At 37.1% G+C, this 19,827-nt stretch overlaps 1 protein-coding gene across 2 annotated transcripts in view; it reads left to right on the top strand.

The window, feature by feature from the left end:
• MDGA2 (MAM domain containing glycosylphosphatidylinositol anchor 2) overlaps positions 1-19,827 on the top strand; it is an 878,646-nt gene that overhangs the window by 567,335 nt on the left and 291,484 nt on the right. For both annotated transcript variants that reach the window (XR_006818839.1, XM_046010033.1), the window contains exon 6: positions 13,108-13,377. Coding sequence is in view for 1 of the 2 variants with exons in the window: in XM_046010033.1 (XP_045865989.1) it covers positions 13,108-13,377 (270 nt within the window). In the remaining variant the exon portion in view is untranslated. The remainder of the gene's footprint in view (positions 1-13,107; positions 13,378-19,827) is intronic.

Raw genomic sequence — 19,827 nt, 5'->3', positions numbered from 1 at the left:
ACTAGGCAGAGAGGCAGGCAGACAGAGAGGAGGAAGCAGGCTCCCTGCAGAGCAGAGAGCCCGATGCGGGGCTCGATCCCAGGACCCTGAGATCATGACCTGAGCTGAAGGCAGTGGCTTAATCCACTGAGCCACCCAGGCGCCCCTATATAAAGGTTTTTGAAGAGGGTCTGGCACATATTAAAGGTTGTAATTCTGTCCATCTAATCTTTGCTGTATCTTGGAGCCAATTTAGTTATTTGAATAACCTGAATAAGATGTATCATAAGGTTAGGAGACTACATGCCCAGGTGTTTTCCTAATCTAGATAGAAATTTGTTCTCGGCAGTCCTGTAGGTATTATTTAAGAGTATCCCCTGGATGTTTGGAGGGGCAAACAGAGGTCTGGCAGAGTTAAATCTATTCAGCATTATTCTTCAAGATTAGCCATGAGCCAATCTTAGCCAAAATAGCTATAGGATAAAGTTATAGAATCATAAAAGGATTCAAAATAGAGCAGTATAATATGGTGTCCTCAGGCTGGGTAATAAAAGGAAAGAATTAATCTTTATCAGATCAGCAAGAGAATAACCAGTAAGAGAGTGCCTCTTTGCATGAATCCCTCTGTGTTATATTACTGGTTTTAGAAATACCAGCTGCCTCCATCTCAGCAGCTGTGGTATCCAGAACAGAACTATTATTTTGTTTGCTTTGCTGCTCTGGTGAGGCTTCAGTAGTATAGCTGTGAGATCCACACCAGATGGTCTCGGAGGAGATATCTTTATCTGTTCTGCTGCTTCACTGTATCACTCTCACAGAAAAGCCTTACATCCTGACTGATTTTTTAGGCCCATATTGGATTATCTATATACTGTCCTCTTATGGCAAAGGTCACGCTTCCTTTATTTCAGTTTCAGGGATATAATTTGGCTTAATTATATAGTTTATTGATAGTAGTGCATGTGTCATAGCTGAGCAAAGAGTTAAGTATAAAAAAGTATAAATAATATGCTATATTCATTTTATGTGAGTGGTATACTAAATTTTGATAGTGCAATTCCTTGTTATCACCTTGTTAGTAATATAAAGTATGGTTAGGTTTAGACAGATTGAACAATGAAAGTACTGGCAGGTCTTTCTAACTAGTATTTTTCGATGAATGACTCATGAAATCCCGAGTTGTATGTTGCATTCTTTCATGTTATTGGTTTTTTTTGTTGCTGTTGTTAAGTTTATAATGAATAGTTGGGAATTAAGGGAAGTTTCTATTCTCTAATCTTCATTTTCATTGTAATTTTTATTTGAATATAGTTGAAACACAATGTTACCATAGTTTCAGGTGTACAGCATAATGATTTGACAGATTTATACATTACCACAAATGTAGCTACCATCTGCTATTATACCTCACTATTACAATATCACTGGCTATATTTCTTGTTCTGTGCCTTTTATTCTTGTGACTTATTCATTCCATAACTGGAAACCTGTATCTTCCACTTCCCTTTACCCATTTTGCCCATACTTCTACCTACCTCCTTTGTTTGGAAAAAAAAAGTCACTTTTTTCCTCTGTATTTTTTTTTTTTCTCTAAAACTGCATTTGTCTTTTTTTTTTTTCCATTTTATTTATTTTTTCAGCGTAACAGTATTCATTCTTTTTGCACAACACCCAGTGCTCCATGCAAAACGTGCCCTCCCCATTACCCACCACCTGTTCCCCCAACCTCCCACCCCTGACCCTTCAAAACCCTCAGGTTGTTTTTCAGAGTCCATAGTCTCTTATGGTTCGCCTCCCCTCCCCAATGTCCATAGCCCGCTCCCCCTCTCCCAATCCCACCTCCCCCCAGCAACCCCCAGTTTGTTTTGTGAGATTAAGAGTCATTTATGGTTTGTCTCCCTCCCAATCCCATCTTGTTTCATTTATTCTTCTCCTATCCCCCTACCCCCCCCATGTTGCTTCTCCATGTCCTCATATCAGGGAGATCATATGATAGTTGTCTTTCTCCGATTGACTTATTTCACTAAGCATGATACGCTCTAGTTCCATCCACGTCGTCGCAAATGGCAAGATTTCATTTCTTTTGATGGCTGCATAGTATTCCATTGTGTATATATACCACATCTTCTTTATCCATTCATCTGTTGATGGACATCTAGGTTCTTTCCATAGTCTGGCTATTGTAGACATTGCTGCTATAAACATTCGGGTACACGTGCCCCTTCGGATCACTATGTTTGTATCTTTAGGGTAAATACCCAGTAGTGCAATTGCTGGGTCATAGGGTAGTTCTATTTTCAACATTTTGAGGAACCTCCATGCTGTTTTCCAGAGTGGTTGGACCAGCTTGCATTCCCACCAACAGTGGAGGAGGGTTCCCCTTTCTCCACATCCTCGCCAGCATCTGTCATTTGATTCTCCTTTTTGTTTATTTATTCATTTGGTTTGGTTTTGGTTTTAAATTCCACATAGGAGTGAAATCATGTAGTATTTGTCTTTCTCTGTCTGCCTTATTTTACTTCACATAATACCCTCTACATACATCTATGTTGTCCCAAATGGTACAATCTTATCCTTTTTATGGCTGTGTAATGTTCCATTAATATCACAACTTCCTTATCTGTTTGTCTAGTGATAGACACTTAGGTTATCTTGGCTATTGTAAATAATGGTGCAATCAACATAGGGGTGCATATATATTTTCAAATTAGTGTTTTCGCTTTTTGTGGGTTAATACCCAATAGGGGGATTATTGGATCATATAGTATTTCTATTTTTAGTTTTTTGAGGAACATCCGTACTGTTTTCCATAGGAGCTGTACCAATTTGCGATCCCACCCACAATAATGTGAGAGTTCCATTTCTTCCAGATCTTCCAAAACACTTGTTATTCCTTGTCTTCTTTTTTTTTTTTTTTTGGCCCTCCTGACAGGTGTGATAGGATGTTTTATTGTGGTTTTGATTTGCATCTACCTGATAATCAGTGATGTTGAGCATCTTGTTCTCTAATCTTTAAATTCAGCATTCTTTTATTTAATGAGACATTATTGAGCACTTAATTCTTCATGAGATCCTTTTCTGGTTGCTGTTGATACAAACATTGAAAAAAATCACCCTTCTCACCCTCATATCCTATTCCTAAATATCTCACAGTGAAAAGGTAGGGATAATTGCTCTAATTGTCATAGTGGGGCACGAGGGATGGTTACTATAAACAACTATGGTCATACAAAGAGGAAATAACTCAACTGGCTTAGACAAGAAAACTAGGAATCCAGTGAGGAATTGATACTGACATTTGAGCACGGTAAAGTATTGACCACTGGTTTGCCAGGTGGATAAGCACTGGAAGAGAATTCCAGCCAGCAGGTATAGTGAATTCATGTTCTGCTGATCTTGTGAAGAGGACATCTTTTCAAACTGGCAGTACTCTTCAGCACCTGGTATCTTCTATAAAGAAGAGGAAAATTCTTTGGACAACAAATTTCTTACTTGGAAGTATTTTTAAGCTTGGATTTCTTTCCATGAGTGACGACCTTCTGGGATTCGACTGCAGCAGCAGATGACTGCTCTCATTCTTATAAACTTAAATGAGACCAAATTTCCCAATATTTCACATTTTGGCAAGATTAGTTAGGTTTTATTGACTGAAGGGGTGAGATATATGTGGTTTTAAAGTTCTTTTTCATCATGTTTCCCAAAGTTTATGAAGACATGACAGGCCATTAAGTATTAGTATCCCAACTATTGACATAGCTTATTGACTAAAATAAAGCTTTTGATTTCATTGTCTTTTGCTCACCTTAGAACACAAGTTCCGGGGTGCCCGGGTGGCTCAGTCATTAAACATCTACCTTCCGCTCAGGTCATGATCCCGGGGTACTGGGATTGAGCCCCTCATCAGGCTCCCTGCTCAGTGGGAAGCCTGCTTCTCCCTCTCCCATTCCCCCTGCTTGTGTTCCCCCTGTTGCTCTCTCTGCCAATAAATAAATAATTGTAAAAAAAAATCTAAAAAAAGAAAACAAGTTTCATTTCTAATTTTTCCATTTTATCTTGTTCAATGATTAGAATCAAATGTAAATGACATTTGTTCCATTTTGTAAAGTTTCATTTTATAATGAATATCTTTTGACAAATTTCCATACTCATTTTGCTCATGTGGCATAAGCATCTTGATCAGGGATCATAAATGCACATAACTTCAAAGAATAGGCAGGTGATGTAAATATATGAAATCACTTAAGACAATGGAGTCATGGAGAAAGGACTGGTTTTTTCCTTCTAGGATGTGAGCTTCTGAGTGCAGGGATTCTTTGACTGTTTTTTTCACCAGGAGATCTCAAGCGCCTATCACAGGGACTAAATACGTAATAGGTGGTCAATAAATACTTATTGAATGAAAGAATGTGTTGAAATTTGTTTTGCTAGGAAAAATAAACAACACACCTAAAAACATTCCTTCTTAACAGCAGCAGCAACAACAACAAAAATGATAAAACAAAAAATGTTGTGCCAACCCAGTTTGGAACCGTGGCATTATCAACTAAGTCTCTTCAGGACACTTTTTCTGTAAATTTCCATGAAGGAGCATACTTACTCTGCATTCTCAATCATTGCCAGAAATATCCAGCCTGTGAATATTAACATAATGAAAAATGCATGTTGGTTTCAATATCTTTAGCAAAGCCTCTCTCCTGAATTAGAGACTATGAATACTGTTTCAAATGTTGCCATATCCTGGAGCATTGTTTTAAACAGAATTCCTCAAAATGATGTCATTCCTGGGCTTCATGAGAATCAATCAATATATCAACAATGATCATATTTGAATGGTATCCCAACTAAATGGATAGATTATTTTCGGTCTTCAAATCGACTTCTAAAACATGCTCATTTTTATTATGTGAAATGTTCACTGCAACCTGTATTTCAATGAAATGTGTATTGAAAATGGATTTCAGTGAAATTCATGAAAAGACAGTGGTTTCTGCATCTCAGTGAAGTGAGTAGTTCTTTTGAGAGAAACTTTTTTCTATTCCTTGAGTCTGTAAGCAAAGCTTAAGCTATGTCTTACCACATAGAAGCTTGACTTGGTTTGTCTGTCATCTTTATATTTTTTAGTTTAAAAAATGTGGGGGCATAGAATAGCAGTGGGAAGTTAATCATGTGTATTTTTTTTTAAAGATTTTTATTTATTTATTTGACAGAGATTACAAGTAGGCCAACAGGCAGGCAGAGAGAGAGGCAGGCAGAGAGAGAGGTGGAAGCAGGCTCCCTGCTGAGCAGAGAGCCCGATGCGGGGCTCCATCCCAGGACCCTGGGATCATGACCCAAGCCGAAGGCAGAGGCTTTAACCCACTGAGCCACCCAGGTGCCCCTAATCGTGTGTATTTTTACCCCCTTCCTTCAACTCATGCTGTATTTTTATTCATTTCAGTTTGTGCCTATATCCTGATGGATAATGGTGCCTCCATTCACCACCCATTCATTCCTTATTCTTTCTTTATTTCTTCTCACATCATTTTCACATAACCAGCTATTGATCGCTGATACATGAAAGGATATCCTAGCAGACATTGGGAAATCCCTGTCTTCTCCTCTTAGCATGTTGTGGAGTTTACTGCGATTTCTTTTGACAGGTTCCACATTCAGTATTCTTTTAAGGACTTTCTCTCCATTCAGTGTTTCTCTTGTCCCCTTTTCAACCTTCATGTTTAATTTCTTTATCACTTAACAATGAGCTTAGAATAGTAATCTCTCTCTCGCACATGTTGCTGTGAAGAATGTATGGATGTCTAGATCTTGCAGTATGTTTTAGGACACCATGTTTTTCTCATATTAAGAAGGAAACTGGGGGCACCTGGGTGGCTCAGTGGGTTAAAGCCTCTGCCTTCAGCTCAGGTCATGATCCCAGAGTCCTGGGATCGAGCCCCGCATTGGGCTCTCTGCTCAGTGGGGAGCCTGCTTCCCTTCCGTCTCTCTCTGCATGCCTACTTGTAACCTCTGTCTGTCAAATAAATAAAAAAAAAATTAAAAAAAAAAAAGGAAACTGATGACCTCTGTGGTCTTACATGTTTATAATGATACAGTGATAGAATAATCTGACCAACACATATTATAGGCATTTACTGAATACTCAGCTACCTACATGATTTAATGCAATGAGATTTCTCGTTCTCATTTCCTATACACCTATGTAAGTGCTAAAAAGGAAGCTTATAATGCATACTCAGGATGGTTGGACAGTTTAAGGACACTGAAAAAATAACATTCATTTGCAAGGTAGATAATGAAATTGACATAATAATTTTTGCTCATGAGCTTTGAAAAGCCCTATCACAATATTGAATTAGAGAGAACAAGTTGGGGGGATGGGCCGAGGGAGAGAGAGAATCTCAAGCAGTCTCTGCACCCAGCACAGAGCCCGATATAGGGCTTGATTTCATGACCCTGAGATCATAAGCTGAACGAAAATGGAGTCAGGCACTTAAGTGACTAAGCCACCCAGGTGCCCCTGGGGTATTTTTAATATCAGAGATAATCAGAAAGATGAATGCCATCTTCAATAAAACAAGGTTAGACAATATTCTTTTTTCAATTCAGTTTTGGAAAAGAGAGGATTTTTAAAAATACGACTCTGAATATAGTTCTGCATAATACATTAGAGGTAGAACAATGGTTTTGTTATGTATGTATTATTTTTTGAGCTTTGGAATTTTCTTGAGCTTTTTCCTTTAAATATTATCTGTCTAATAGAAAAATAATTCATCTTGTACAAGTGAATTTCAGGGCAAATATTTCGTGAGTTAATATCACCATTGTATGTTTCCATAGTTCAAACATATGCTTTAATGTCCCCTAAGCCTTGGGACTTTTAATTTTACTAAAACATGGTGTAAAACAAATGAGCTTGATTAACATGATATAAAATTTGGAATATTTAAATTATATTTTAATTAAATACATTTGTAAGAGTTTATAATATAAATAAGTTTCAGTTAGGCTATAGGGAGATCTTTTACTTTTTTGTGGCAATATATCAATAAATATAATATCTGTTTTCAAAATATTTAAATAGTAATATCTCTTGTCAGCTTGACAACCTTAACTCTTCAAAGAATTTTCTTTTCTACTAAATGAGTTCTTTTTGCATATTCTTTTCACTATGTACATTTTCTAATTCTAAATCTTTGTAATTTAAAGTCAACACCTCACAAGGGCTATTAAGATACTTTGAAAACTTCCATATTGCTTAAAATCATGTTAGAAGGACCAACATGCAAAAATTATGTTTAAAAATGTCATCCAGACAAACCGTGCCTGTCCCACAGAACCATGATAGTAATAGGGGATTGTTTTCTTGCTCTCCTTTTTTATTTTGTTTTGCTTTGTTTTAACAAGGAAGGTGAATATCAGGACACACAAGAATTTACCTTTTATTCTGAGAAAAACACTCTCCAAGTCTAAGCTGAAGTTAATAGCAAAAAAAAAAAAAAAAAAATCACAGTACAACTAAACATGTTAAGTGTGTTTGTTTGTTTGTTTTTTTTTTTTTTTAGATTTTATTTATTTATTTGACAGAGATGAGAGGCAGGTAGAGTGAGAGAGAGAGAGAGAGAGAAGCAGGCTCCCTGCTGAGCAGAGAGCCCGATGCGGGACTCCATCCCAGGACTCTGGGATCATGACCTGAGCTGAAGGCAGAGGCTTAACCCACTGAACCACCCAGGCGCCCCATGTTAAGTGTTTCTTTTCTTTTCTTTTTTTTTTTCTTTCTGTGCCTGCATTTATTTTTTTTTATTCGTTTATTTGTTTATTTACAGCGTAACAGTATTCATTGTTTTGGCATCACACCCAGTGCTCCATGCAGTACGTGCCCTCCCTATTACCCACCACCTGGTTCCTCCACCTCCCACCTCCCCCCCCGCCCCTTCAAAACCCTCTGGTTGTTTTTCAGAGTCCATAGTCTCTCATGGTTCATCTCCCTTTCCAGTTTCCCTCAACTCCCTCTCCTCTCCATCTCCCCATGTCCTCCATGTTATTTGTTATGCTCCACAAATAAGTGAGACCATATGATACTTGACTCTCTCTGCTTGACTTATTTCGCTCAGCATAATTTCTTCCAGTCCCATCCATGTTGCTACAAAAGTTGGGTATTCATCCTTTCTGATGGAGGCATAATACTCCATTGTGTATATGGACCACATCTTCCTTATCCATTCATCCGTTGAAGGGCATCTTGGTTCTTTCCACAGTTTCGCGACCGTAGCCATTGCTGCAATAAACATTGGGGTACAGATGGCCCTTCTTTTCACTGCATCTGTATCTTTGGGGTAAATACCCAGCAGTGCAATTGCAGGGTCATAGGGAAGCTCTATTCTTAATTTCTTCAGGAGTCTCCACACTGTTCTCCAAAGTGGCTGCACTAATTTGCATTCCCACCAACAGTGTAAGAGGGTTCCCCTTTCTCCACATCCTCTCCAACACACGTTGTTTCCTGTCTTGCTAATTTTGGCCATTCTAACTGGTGTCAGGTGGTATCTCAATGTGGTTTTAATTTGAATCTCCCTGATGGCTAGCAAAATATATTCAGAGTACTAAATGAGAAGAACATGCAACCAAGAATACTCTATCCAGCAAGACTGACATTTAAAATGGATGGAGAGATAAAGAGTTTCCAAGACCGGCAAGGCTTAAAAGACTATGCAACCACCAAGCCGACACTGCAGGAAATATTAAGGGGGGTCCTATAAAAGGGAAAAAATCCTAAGAATATCATTGAACAGAAATATAGAAACAATCTACAGACAGAAAGACTTCAAAGGCAACACGATGTCAATAAAAACCTATCTCTCAATAATCACTCTCAATGTGAATGGCCTAAATGCGCCCATAAAACGACACAGGGTTGCAGATTGGATAAAACGACAGGACCCATCCATATGTTGTCTACAAGAGACCCATTTTGAACCTAAGGATACACCCAGACTGAAAGTGAAGGGATGGAGAAGCATCTTTCATGCCAATGGGCCTCAAAAGAAGGCCGGAGTAGCGATTCTCATATCAGATAAATTAGATTTTAAACTAAAGACTGTAGTCAGAGATACAGAAGGACACTACATAATTCTTAAAGGGACTATCCGCCAAGATGATTTAACAATTGTGAATATCTATGCCCCCAATATGGGAGCACCCAATCACATAAGAAAACTATTAATCAAGATAAAGAGTCATATTGATATGAATACAATAATAGTAGGAGATCTTAATACGCCTCTCTCAGAAATAGACAGATCATCGAAGCAGAAAATTAATAAAGAAATAAGAGCATTGAATGAAACATTGGACCAGATGGACCTCATCGATGTATACAGAACATTCCACCCTAAAACAACAGAATACTCATTCTTCTCAAGTGCACATGGAACCTTCTCCAGAATAGACCACATACTGGGTCACAAAGCAGGACTCAACCGATACCAAAAGACTGACATTATTCCCTGCATATTCTCATATCACAATGCTTTGAAACTGGAACTCAATCACAAGGAAAAGTTCAGAAGGAACTCAAACACCTGGAAGCTAAAGACCACTTTGCTTAAGAATGCTTGGATCAACCAGGAGATCAAAGATGAACTTAAACAATTCATGGAAACCAATAAGAATGAAGACACTTCGGTCCAAAACCTATGGGATACAGCAAAGGCGGTTCTAAGGGGGAAATACATAGCCATCCAAGCCTCCCTCAAAAACATTGAAAAATCCAGAATACACCAGCTGTCTCTACACCTTAAAGAACTGGAGAATCAACAACAAATCAAACCAACTCCACATGTAAGAAGGGAAATTATCAAGATTAGAGCAGAGATCAATGAGATAGAAACGAGAGATACAGTAGAACGTATCAATGAAACTAGAAGCTGGTTTTTTGACAGAATCAATAAGATTGATAAACCATTGGCCACACTAATCCAAAAGAAAAGAGAGAAAGCCCAAATCAATAAAATTATGAATGAAAAGGGAGAGATCACAACGAACACCAAGGAAATAGAAACAATCATCAGAAATTATTACCAACAGTTATATGCCAATAAGCTAAGCAACCTAGATGAAATGGATGCATTCCTGGAAAGCTACAAACTCCCAAAATTGAACCAGGAAGAAATTGACAACCTGAATAGACCGATATCTAGTAATGAGATTGAAGCAGTGATCAAAAACCTCCCAAAAAACAAGAGCCCAGGACCTGACGGATTCCCTGGGGAATTCTACCAAACTTTCAAAGAAGAAATAACACCAATTCTCCTGAAGCTGTTCCAAAAAATTGAAGCAGAAGGAAAACTTCCAGACTCTTTTTATGAAGCCAGCATTACCCTGATCCCCAAACCAGGCAAAGACCCTACCAAAAAGGAGAATTTCAGACCAATATCACTGATGAATATGGATGCAAAGATTCTCAACAAGATCCTAGCAAACAGGATCCAGCAGCACATTCAAAAGATTATCCACCATGACCAGGTGGGATTCATCCCTGGGTTGCAAGGTTAGTTCAACATTCGCAAATCAATCAATATGATAGAACAAATCAATAAGAGAAGAGAGAAGAACCACATGGTCCTCTCAATTGATGCAGAAAAAGCATTTGACAAAATCCAGCATCCGTTCCTGATGAAAACGCTTCAAAGTATAGGGATAGAGGGAACATTCCTGAACTTCATAAAATCTATCTATGAAAGACCCACAGCAAATATCATCCTCAATGGGAAAAAGCTTGCAGCCTTCCTGTTGAGATCAGGAACACGACAAGGATGCCCACTCTCACCACTCTTGTTCAACATAGTATTAGAAGTTCTAGCAACTGCAATCAGACAACAAAGAGAAATAAAAGGTATCCAAATTGGCAAGGAAGAAGTCAAACTCTCTCTCTTCGCAGATGACATGATTCTCTACATGGAAAACCCCAAAGACTCCACCCCCAAACTACTAGAACTTATACAGCAATTCAGTAACGTGGCAGGATACAAAGTCAATGTACAGAAATCAGTGGCTTTCTTATACACTAACAATGAAAATACAGAAAGGGAAATTAGAGAATAGATTCCATTTACTATAGCAGCAAGAACCATAAGATACCTGGGAATAAACCTAACCAAAGAGGTAAAGGACCTGTACTCGAGGAACTACAGAACACTCATGAAAGAAATTGAAGAAGACACAAAAAGATGGAAGACTGTTCCATGCTCTTGGATTGGAAGAATAAACATTGTTAAAATGTCTATACTGCCTAGAGCAATCTATACTTTTAATGCCATTCCGATCAAAATTCCACCAGTATTTTTCAAAGAGCTGGAGCAAATAATGCTAAAATTTGTATGGAATCAAAAGAGACCCTGAATTGCTAAGGAAATGTTGAAAAACAAAAACAAAACTGGCGGCATCACGTTACCCGATTTCAAGCTTTACTACAAAGCTGTGATCACCAAGACAGCGTGGTACTGGCATAAAAACAGACACATAGACCAGTGGAACAGAGTGGAGAGCCCAGATATGGACCCTCAACTCTATGGTGAAATAATCTTCGACAAAACAGGAAAAAATATTCAATGGAAAAAAGACAGTCTCTTCAATAAATGGTGCTGGGAAAACTGGACAGTGATATGTAGAAGAATGAAACTCGACCATTCGCTTACACCGTACACAAAGATAAACTCGAAATGGATAAAAGACCTCAACGTGAGACAGGAATCTATCAGAATCCTAGAGGAGAACATAGGCAGTAACCTCTTCGATATCAACCACAGCAACTTCTTTCAAGATAAGTCTCCAAAGGCCAAGGAAACAAAAGCAAAAATGAACTTTTGGGACTTCATCAAGATCAAAAGTTTCTACACAGCAAAGGAAACAGTCAACAAAACAAAAAGGCAACCCACAGAATGGGAAAAGATATTTGCAAATGACAGTACAGACAAAAGGTTGATATCCAGGATCTATAAAGAACTTCTCAAACTCAACACACACAAAACAGATAATCATATCGAAAAATGGGCAGAAGATATGAACAGACACTTCTCCAACGAAGACATACAAATGGCTATCAGACACATGAAAAAAAAAATGTTCATCATGTTAAGTGTTTCTAATATGGATTGATTTCATACAATACAGTTTTGACTTTGACACAAAATATCTCTGAATATGTGAGATTAAATACCAGCATACGGCACCCCCCTGTTTTCCTTTAGGGATGCATTGTTGGAGACAATGTAATGTACTGTAAGCAGAAAAGTGCTGTCTGTGAACATACATATTTTTGTGCCGTTTCTATTTTGAGGGTTTGATGAAAATTCTAACACAGCATTTTTTGAATGGATATTTTATCTTTGTATTTTTTAACCTGAAAGATTGCAAATGACTATTCTTACTGGGGAGATTATTATAAACTAAACATTCGAGTGGTAGGAGGCACAGTTTGGTGACTATGTTTGAACTCTCATTTGTTTGTTTTACAGCAGTGGTGATGAGAACACACTGTCTAGATCTTTTGTGAATGGAGAGATGAGAGATGAAGTATGGAGACTGCATTAGAATTAGATAGTTTTGTTATTCCTTTCAAGATAAAAAACTAGGCCCATGGCTTAATAAAAGACTGGAATGCCTTTATCTCTTACTCCGTTGTGTTCAGGTATAAAAATGTATCATTTCACCTCAGAATGATCTAAAAATTAAATAATTGACAATCCCTACCATGAAAATACAAGGACTAAACAGCTGCAATATATATACCTGGAAGGAAAGAAACAAATGGTGATTGTCAGCATTCAAAGGGAAAGGGATTTTTGTTTAAAAACTTTAATCCTCCTTGCCATCCTGATTTCGGAACAATAATCTCAGAATACACAAATTTTAATTCCTCTCTATACATGTAAGATTCTTAATACACTTCTACAGGTTTTTACCATGTAATTAATATATGTAACCATTTTATCTGCTTAAACTTCATTAATACAATAAGATTTTGGCAAAGGAAATGAATATATCTTTTTAATTGTTTGAATAAATATAAAGCATGCTGTGGAATTCCAGTTGTAACAGATCTAAATAGTGCATTTTTTGTTTGTTTATGTCTTTTAGCATCTCCGTCAATTAAACTCTTGGTGGATGACCCTATAGTTGTAAATCCTGGAGAGGCCATAACATTAGTATGTGTTACAACAGGAGGAGAACCTGCACCCACTCTCACCTGGGTCAGGTCCTTTGGGACTCTGCCTGAAAAGACTGTTTTGAATGGAGGAACATTGACCATACCTGCCATCACCTCAGAAGATGCTGGTACTTACAGTTGCATTGCCAATAATAATGTGGGAAACCCTGCAAAAAAGTCCACCAACATCATTGTGAGAGGTGAGTTGGCCTAGAGAATGTTACCACATCGATTTCTGGATCAACCAGGCTACTGCAAAACATAATATTTGATATAAAAACATTTCCTCAAATATTGCATGTATGTATAAAATACATAGGAAATTGTTTATAATTGATGAATAATGTCTAATGGACACTAAAATTTCTCAATCTTAATAATCATAATTTATATTTGCATTGGATAGTTTTTGTAACATATTCTTAATGATATTATGAAACTATTCCATTGAATAGTTTTTATATGTTCTTAGTAAAAAAAATCATTAAAATGCAAATGTGGCATAGAGCATTAAGCTTCATTATTCAGATTGTGTATTAGTTTATGAATTTAGCAAATGTATCAGTTAAATGTTTAATAAACATTTATTGAATCCCTATTAGAAGCAGCGCTCTAAATTATGGGATTATACAGAAATCTATAAAACATTACCTTGTACTCAAGGATTATACTATGAGTGAAAATAAAATACCTTGATTAATAGCCCCTGTGATGCAGTGTTTGAGAGGCATAAACAAAAGCTATAGACATATAAAAAATTACAGTATCTTCTAGCTGAGGTTTTAGGAAATATCTAATGACATTTACATCAGGTTCTTTAGACCGGGTAGAGTTTTAACAGACTGAGATTAGGAAAAGACATGGAAAAGTCAGAGATCATGAAAAACAAAGTGTATTTGAGGAATTTACATAAATGTGGTCACTAAATCAATGGTAGCATTGAAGTTCTAGTGTGGCTACTGCAAGTTGTAGAGGAGATGCTATCCCTCCAGTTTGGAGGATGTAAGTTATGGTGTAAAGGAGACTGTGTTTCTTCTTGTCTCACTTCACCTGGCACAGTCCTGGGTTAGGGATGGAGGATGGACACCAATAGCTCTAAATTTAAAATAGATATCCATATGCCCAAGAGGACTCTTCTCACAACAAATAAAAGTTTCTCATGATGGATGATTATAATGGAAGCAAAACATAATTGATAATATTGAGATTAACTTTTGTGATTTTGTGAACATGAATTATGGTGGTTTTGTTATCTGTTACTATCCAAATTCTTAGAAATATGCTACTTAACCAGAAGCATGCTCTATTCAAAATATTTCAGGGTGTTAGATACAAATCAAGACACTAGAAAATGAGCTATTTGCTATAAAATCATGGGCCATACAATATTTAGTAATTGCAGGATGTGCCATTATTTTATGTATCTCTACAAAGTAAAACATAACACCACTTAAGCTATCACAGTGTTTTCTTATGAAATAGAATGTTGCTGAAAGAAGTCTTTCAGATCTGTTTATACTTAGGTTTTCTTTTAAACCATGTACAGCTCATTAGTAGATGTAAAAAGGAAAATAAAGAAAAATAACTTACTTAAATTATTCTTAAAACTTCACACTGAGAACCAATGCAAATGTTTTAATCCCAGTCTTTGATGATTATGGTTTTCTATCCAACATCTTTCTTTCTCATTAAGAATGTTTATAACTCAGAATTATAGAGAAATATTATCTCTGATTTTCTTCCAAGCCAGATCACCAGGGCTGTGCCCTGCTAATAGTAATCATAAAAGGGTATTGAACCTAAGGTGCATTCTGATTTTAGAGATATTTGAATGTGAACATAAATAAGGATTTCAAAACTAATGGAATGCGATCTTTATTTCAGTTGACTCTATAAATTTCTACTGGACAACCACCATAGTCTAACAACTCAGCAAATTTGTAAGGAATACATTGGGGTAACTACAAAGATCAGTGACTAAATCCCTACCCTCAAAGGGGTTTACAATTCTGTAAGGAAGATAAGAATACAAAGGATAGTATATAGTAATAAATAAAAAGACAGGGTCCCTGAATGGAAATATCTTAACCTTCCTAACTTCCATACCAGTATCAGTGAAATGGGACTGCTCTAAGCTTTGTCTCAGTGAGTTGCCAGATTCTGTTCTTCTGCCACCCCAATTTTCAAGAAAAAAGAACAGAACCATACAAACCACCCCTGTTTATTATTTCTGCTTTTAATTTGGTTACCTCTAAACATACGCTTTCTCAAATAGCCATGAAATAATTCTACCAAATCTTGCTACAAAAATTGAGATTAAAGCATTGCCAAACTATTTTTAAGACTCATGAATGCAATGGAGAACCTTTCATTCCATTATTTTATCAAAGATAGGAATTCACTATAGAAAAGTGATGCTTTAAATATAGTTTGACCAGAGGATTATCTGCAGTTGCATTGAATTCCTATACAACTGGCAGAATATCTAGCATAAAATATCTGTGTTGCTCAGGCGCCCTCCATATGGGACTAACAAGCCACAGCCCATACATGCTCAGGAAGCGATCTGCTCTCTCCCGTTCTGTCTAGCAGTTTTCATTGTGTTCTTACAAAGGACAGTTTCCAACTTTGACAGGAATAACCTAAAAAAAAAAATCATATAACTGAAAAATGTATTTCCCCAATTTATAATTTATCTTTATGCCTTTAATTTAGCTGAACTGTACATTTGCATCACCGTGTTATATTACCAGTGAGACCTCTCAGCAGTGGCATTCACATTCATAAAATCGAGTTTGTATAAAATGTTACTGAATATAGAAATAGCCTTGGTTAATGGGTCCTAGATTGCATGTGAGGAGAGAAACTGCTGCAATAATGTGAGGCATCTGATTTCTGCCACAAAGGCCAAGGAATTCAGTTAAAGAAAATGGTTCTCTTTTTATTATATCAAAGAAATTATTTTCAAGTCTTCTGAATTTGTAGACCTCTACAGAGTCTCAGATTAATGGTGTTATGGATATAGAACCCTAGGTTTATTTTCCCCCCATTCTAATCTGTAATTAAATTGAAATCCATAGACCAGGTTTTCTGTCTAGGGATATTTTGTGCATGGAATTCCCATTACAATTTGAGAATATTCATGGACAAAAAAATCAGAACATAGGGGGCAGACAGGAATAAAACTCTAGAAACATTTCTGAATTTGTCATTTGATATTTTTAAATAGGAAACACTTTAAATAATGTAGACAATACTTCATGTAGAAAGCAAGCTCAAAACTGAAGAGGGCTCTCGTATGTTTTAATATTTTGTTAGGTATTTAGAAATAGAGCTGCAATGCCTTGTCTTATGATTCTTTAAGAAATTGTAGTGATTGATCCATATTTTTCCCAAGTCAGGAGAAAAGTAACATGGCCTGGACTCAGTGCTTTCCAAACTCCTGTTCAGTATGTCATTTCCACATTTCTCATCTGTCATGAATTGAACCACTGTGCTGAACAAGCATGGTTCATAACCTGATCAAGACATTATTGTATTTAAGTTTCCTGTGGTCTCTTTAAATTTTATTCAGTGGCTTAATCTTCCCTGTTTCAGGAAGAAAAGTCAGGCATAGCCCATGACACTTATGCTCATTATTAGAAATAGAGTACATTCATTATTAGAATTACGGTACATTCAAATCACAAGCATGGATTTAGTTCAATGTTTGTGGATGCGTGATCCAACATAGTAGTAAAACTCCACACCTGATTTAATGTAAAGTTTCTCTCCTACCCTGCTTGGGTCCCCAGTGGGCTAAAGACCTGCAGTGGGAAAGCAGAGTTGGTGGTATGGTTGGCTCCTTTCTCTTGGTCTGTCGATCCTCCACTGTCCTGACCACCCACTCTACCCCTGACCTGATTGCCAGGTTCTGACTACCCTAGCTTGGGGTGGAGTAGAGATGTCTCTATATAAGACATTTTTCTTTCTTATGTGGTACCTTCTTGGACTCTTGGGAGATTCCTCTATCTAGATTGGTGTACATCCATGTGTATCAAGGATTGAGTCCTAGTGAGGGCATCTCCCGAGAGTACCTTTAAGTGCCATATTCTCTGAATACAAGCTGTCATGCAGTGTCCTTTCCCCTTTCTGCTGAAGGCTTCTCTCTTTCCTCCAAGCAGCCAACTAAACAGAGCCTACAACAAGCCTCTCCTTCCTTGTGACTCTAATCTATTTAGCAGAAATGCTTACTGGGAAACTCTGTCAGAGTGCACAAATTCCAGTGTGGTCACCTCTGTCCTGTTGCCTCACAGGTTTTGGCTTCCCCAGGTAGATCAGGTACATTTTCAAAGAAAATATTTCAGAGCTCCAGCTGGTCCCACAAAAAGCTCCTCAGCAGGACTGAGATGAAATAGACAGGCTCCCCTTCTGCCATCTTGATCCACATTGGGTCTGTCTTCAAACTGTACTCTGAATCTGGTCATGTCTTGCCAAGTTCACTGTTACCACCTTTGTGTAAACTATCAGTATATCTCCTGTAGTTGATTGAAATAGACTTTTCCTCAATCTTTCTGCTCTGGCTCCATTTTTAGAAGACCCTTTTATCCACTTATGAGATGAGGTAGACTAGGCAACTAACAGACAGAACCATACATATAATTATGTGAAATAAGGACACTTTAGATTTTTCTCATGAAAGAGTTCAGATGTTTCCTAATTGATAATGCTGGTGATGGCATTGTGTGTGTGACTGGTGTGTGTGTGTGTGTGATCAGTGTGTGTGGGGGTATGGAGAGTCTTTTCCATGCACTCATTCAGACATCTAGGTCGATGATTTCTCAGCCATCTTCAGTCTGTGGGTTCTAAGGTTTCTCTGAGTGTTGCATCCATCCCTGTCTGCTGGAAGTGGGAAGGAGCTTAAATGAGCACACATAGGAGATCTTTTATGGGTCAGATAAGTGTTAGTTTTACTCACATCCTAATGGTTATCATTGGCACACAATTACACCCAATGACGTGAAAGTTGGGAAACATATTCTTACTATGTGCTCAAGAATCCATCAAGTATGGATTTTTGTCAGCAGGTAGCCATCTCAGTTACATTCATACAGGAGCGAGAGTGATTGAAATGATCTCATCCTCCTAATGAAAACTCTTCCCATGGCTTCCATCTCACCTAAAATGGAAGTAAAATTTTTCCTCATCATTTCATGTCCCTCTATTCTTTCCCTACTATACTTTAGACTCATTATTCTTCTTTTTCTTTTCCACAACTGAAGACTTAAACATTTGCCATTCTTTTGGTCTAGAATGTTAATTTTCAAATACCATCTTCTGGGTCAAGATTTGACTACTCCATCTGAAATAACCACCTTCCATGATTTGTTGTTTCTTCTTATCACATAGCTACTTAGAGCTATTTAATACATATTTCTTTATTTATTGTCTGAATCTTGCACGGGGACTGTGGGGATGAAGAATTTATCCATTGTCATTCAGTGATGTATCCCTAGAACTTAGAACATTACTCAACATATCATAGATGCTCAATAAATGCATGTTGAGTAAATGGATCTCTTTAACAACTTTACTGGCTTATAATAAGCGTTTCTTCCAAACGTCTATCTCTCTCTGATATCCTAGTTATGTACTAAATGATATTAAGCTAAATTAGGAAACTTTATATACATATTAAATCATACTAAACTTCGGTGTGATTTAACAATATGAAAGGTCATATTGTTCTGATTATTTACTGTTATGTAATAAGCCACCCCCAAACAGTAGCTCAAAACTGTAGCTGTCATTTGTTTTGCTCACAAATCTGGGGGTTCAGATTCAGATCAGCTAAAAAATTCAGCTGTTTCATATGATTGCACTCAGGAAGCGAGTAGGGCTGGAATCATCTTCAAGGCTTTTCATTTAGGTATCTGTTGCTAAACTAAAAAGTTTAAACTTTTCAAACTAAAAAGTTCAATTTTTAAACTAAAAAATTCAGGGTCTCATATGATTGCACTCAGGAAGCGGGTAGGGCTGGAATCATCTTCAAGGCTTTTCATTTAGGTATCTGTTGCTAAATTAAAAAGTTTAAACAGCTGAATTCTTTAGGTCAGTCTCTGTCTCTGTCTCTGTCATTGACTCTCAATAGTCTCTTTACATTATTTCTTCAAATGGCAGGCTCACCGTAGCCAGACTTATACTGGATCCCAGGGCAAAGATCCAAAGAACTATGTGGGTTCTTTTAACCTGGGCTCTGAGGTTATGCAGTGTCATATCTGCATTCTATTCAAGGTGACTGACTGAGTCACCCACATGCCCCACCTACTCTTATTATTATGTTTATACATAAAGATGTACAAATAGCTTAGTTATATATGTTTATTTAATTAAAGCTTATATTGTCCTCCTTGGTAGATGAAGTCAAATTTACTCCACTCAAAAAGAGATGCACCAACTGGTAGTAGTGCTTTAAAAGTCAATACTTGCTAATATCCAGAAAATAAGTGCCTTACTCAACTAACATTATTCCAAAAATTATTTAATCAGTTTCTTTGAAGGCAGTTTATATATTTTGGGGTTTTTTTGTTGTTTGTTTGTTTGTTTTTAGATTTTGGTTTTTGGTTTTATTTTGTATACCCTATAGTTGTAAAATAGGGCTAAAACAATGA

This window comes from Meles meles, chromosome 6, assembly GCF_922984935.1.
Source record: "Meles meles chromosome 6, mMelMel3.1 paternal haplotype, whole genome shotgun sequence".
NCBI lineage: Eukaryota > Metazoa > Chordata > Mammalia > Carnivora > Mustelidae > Meles > Meles meles.
This window is presented reverse-complemented; position numbering and strand designations above follow the sequence as displayed.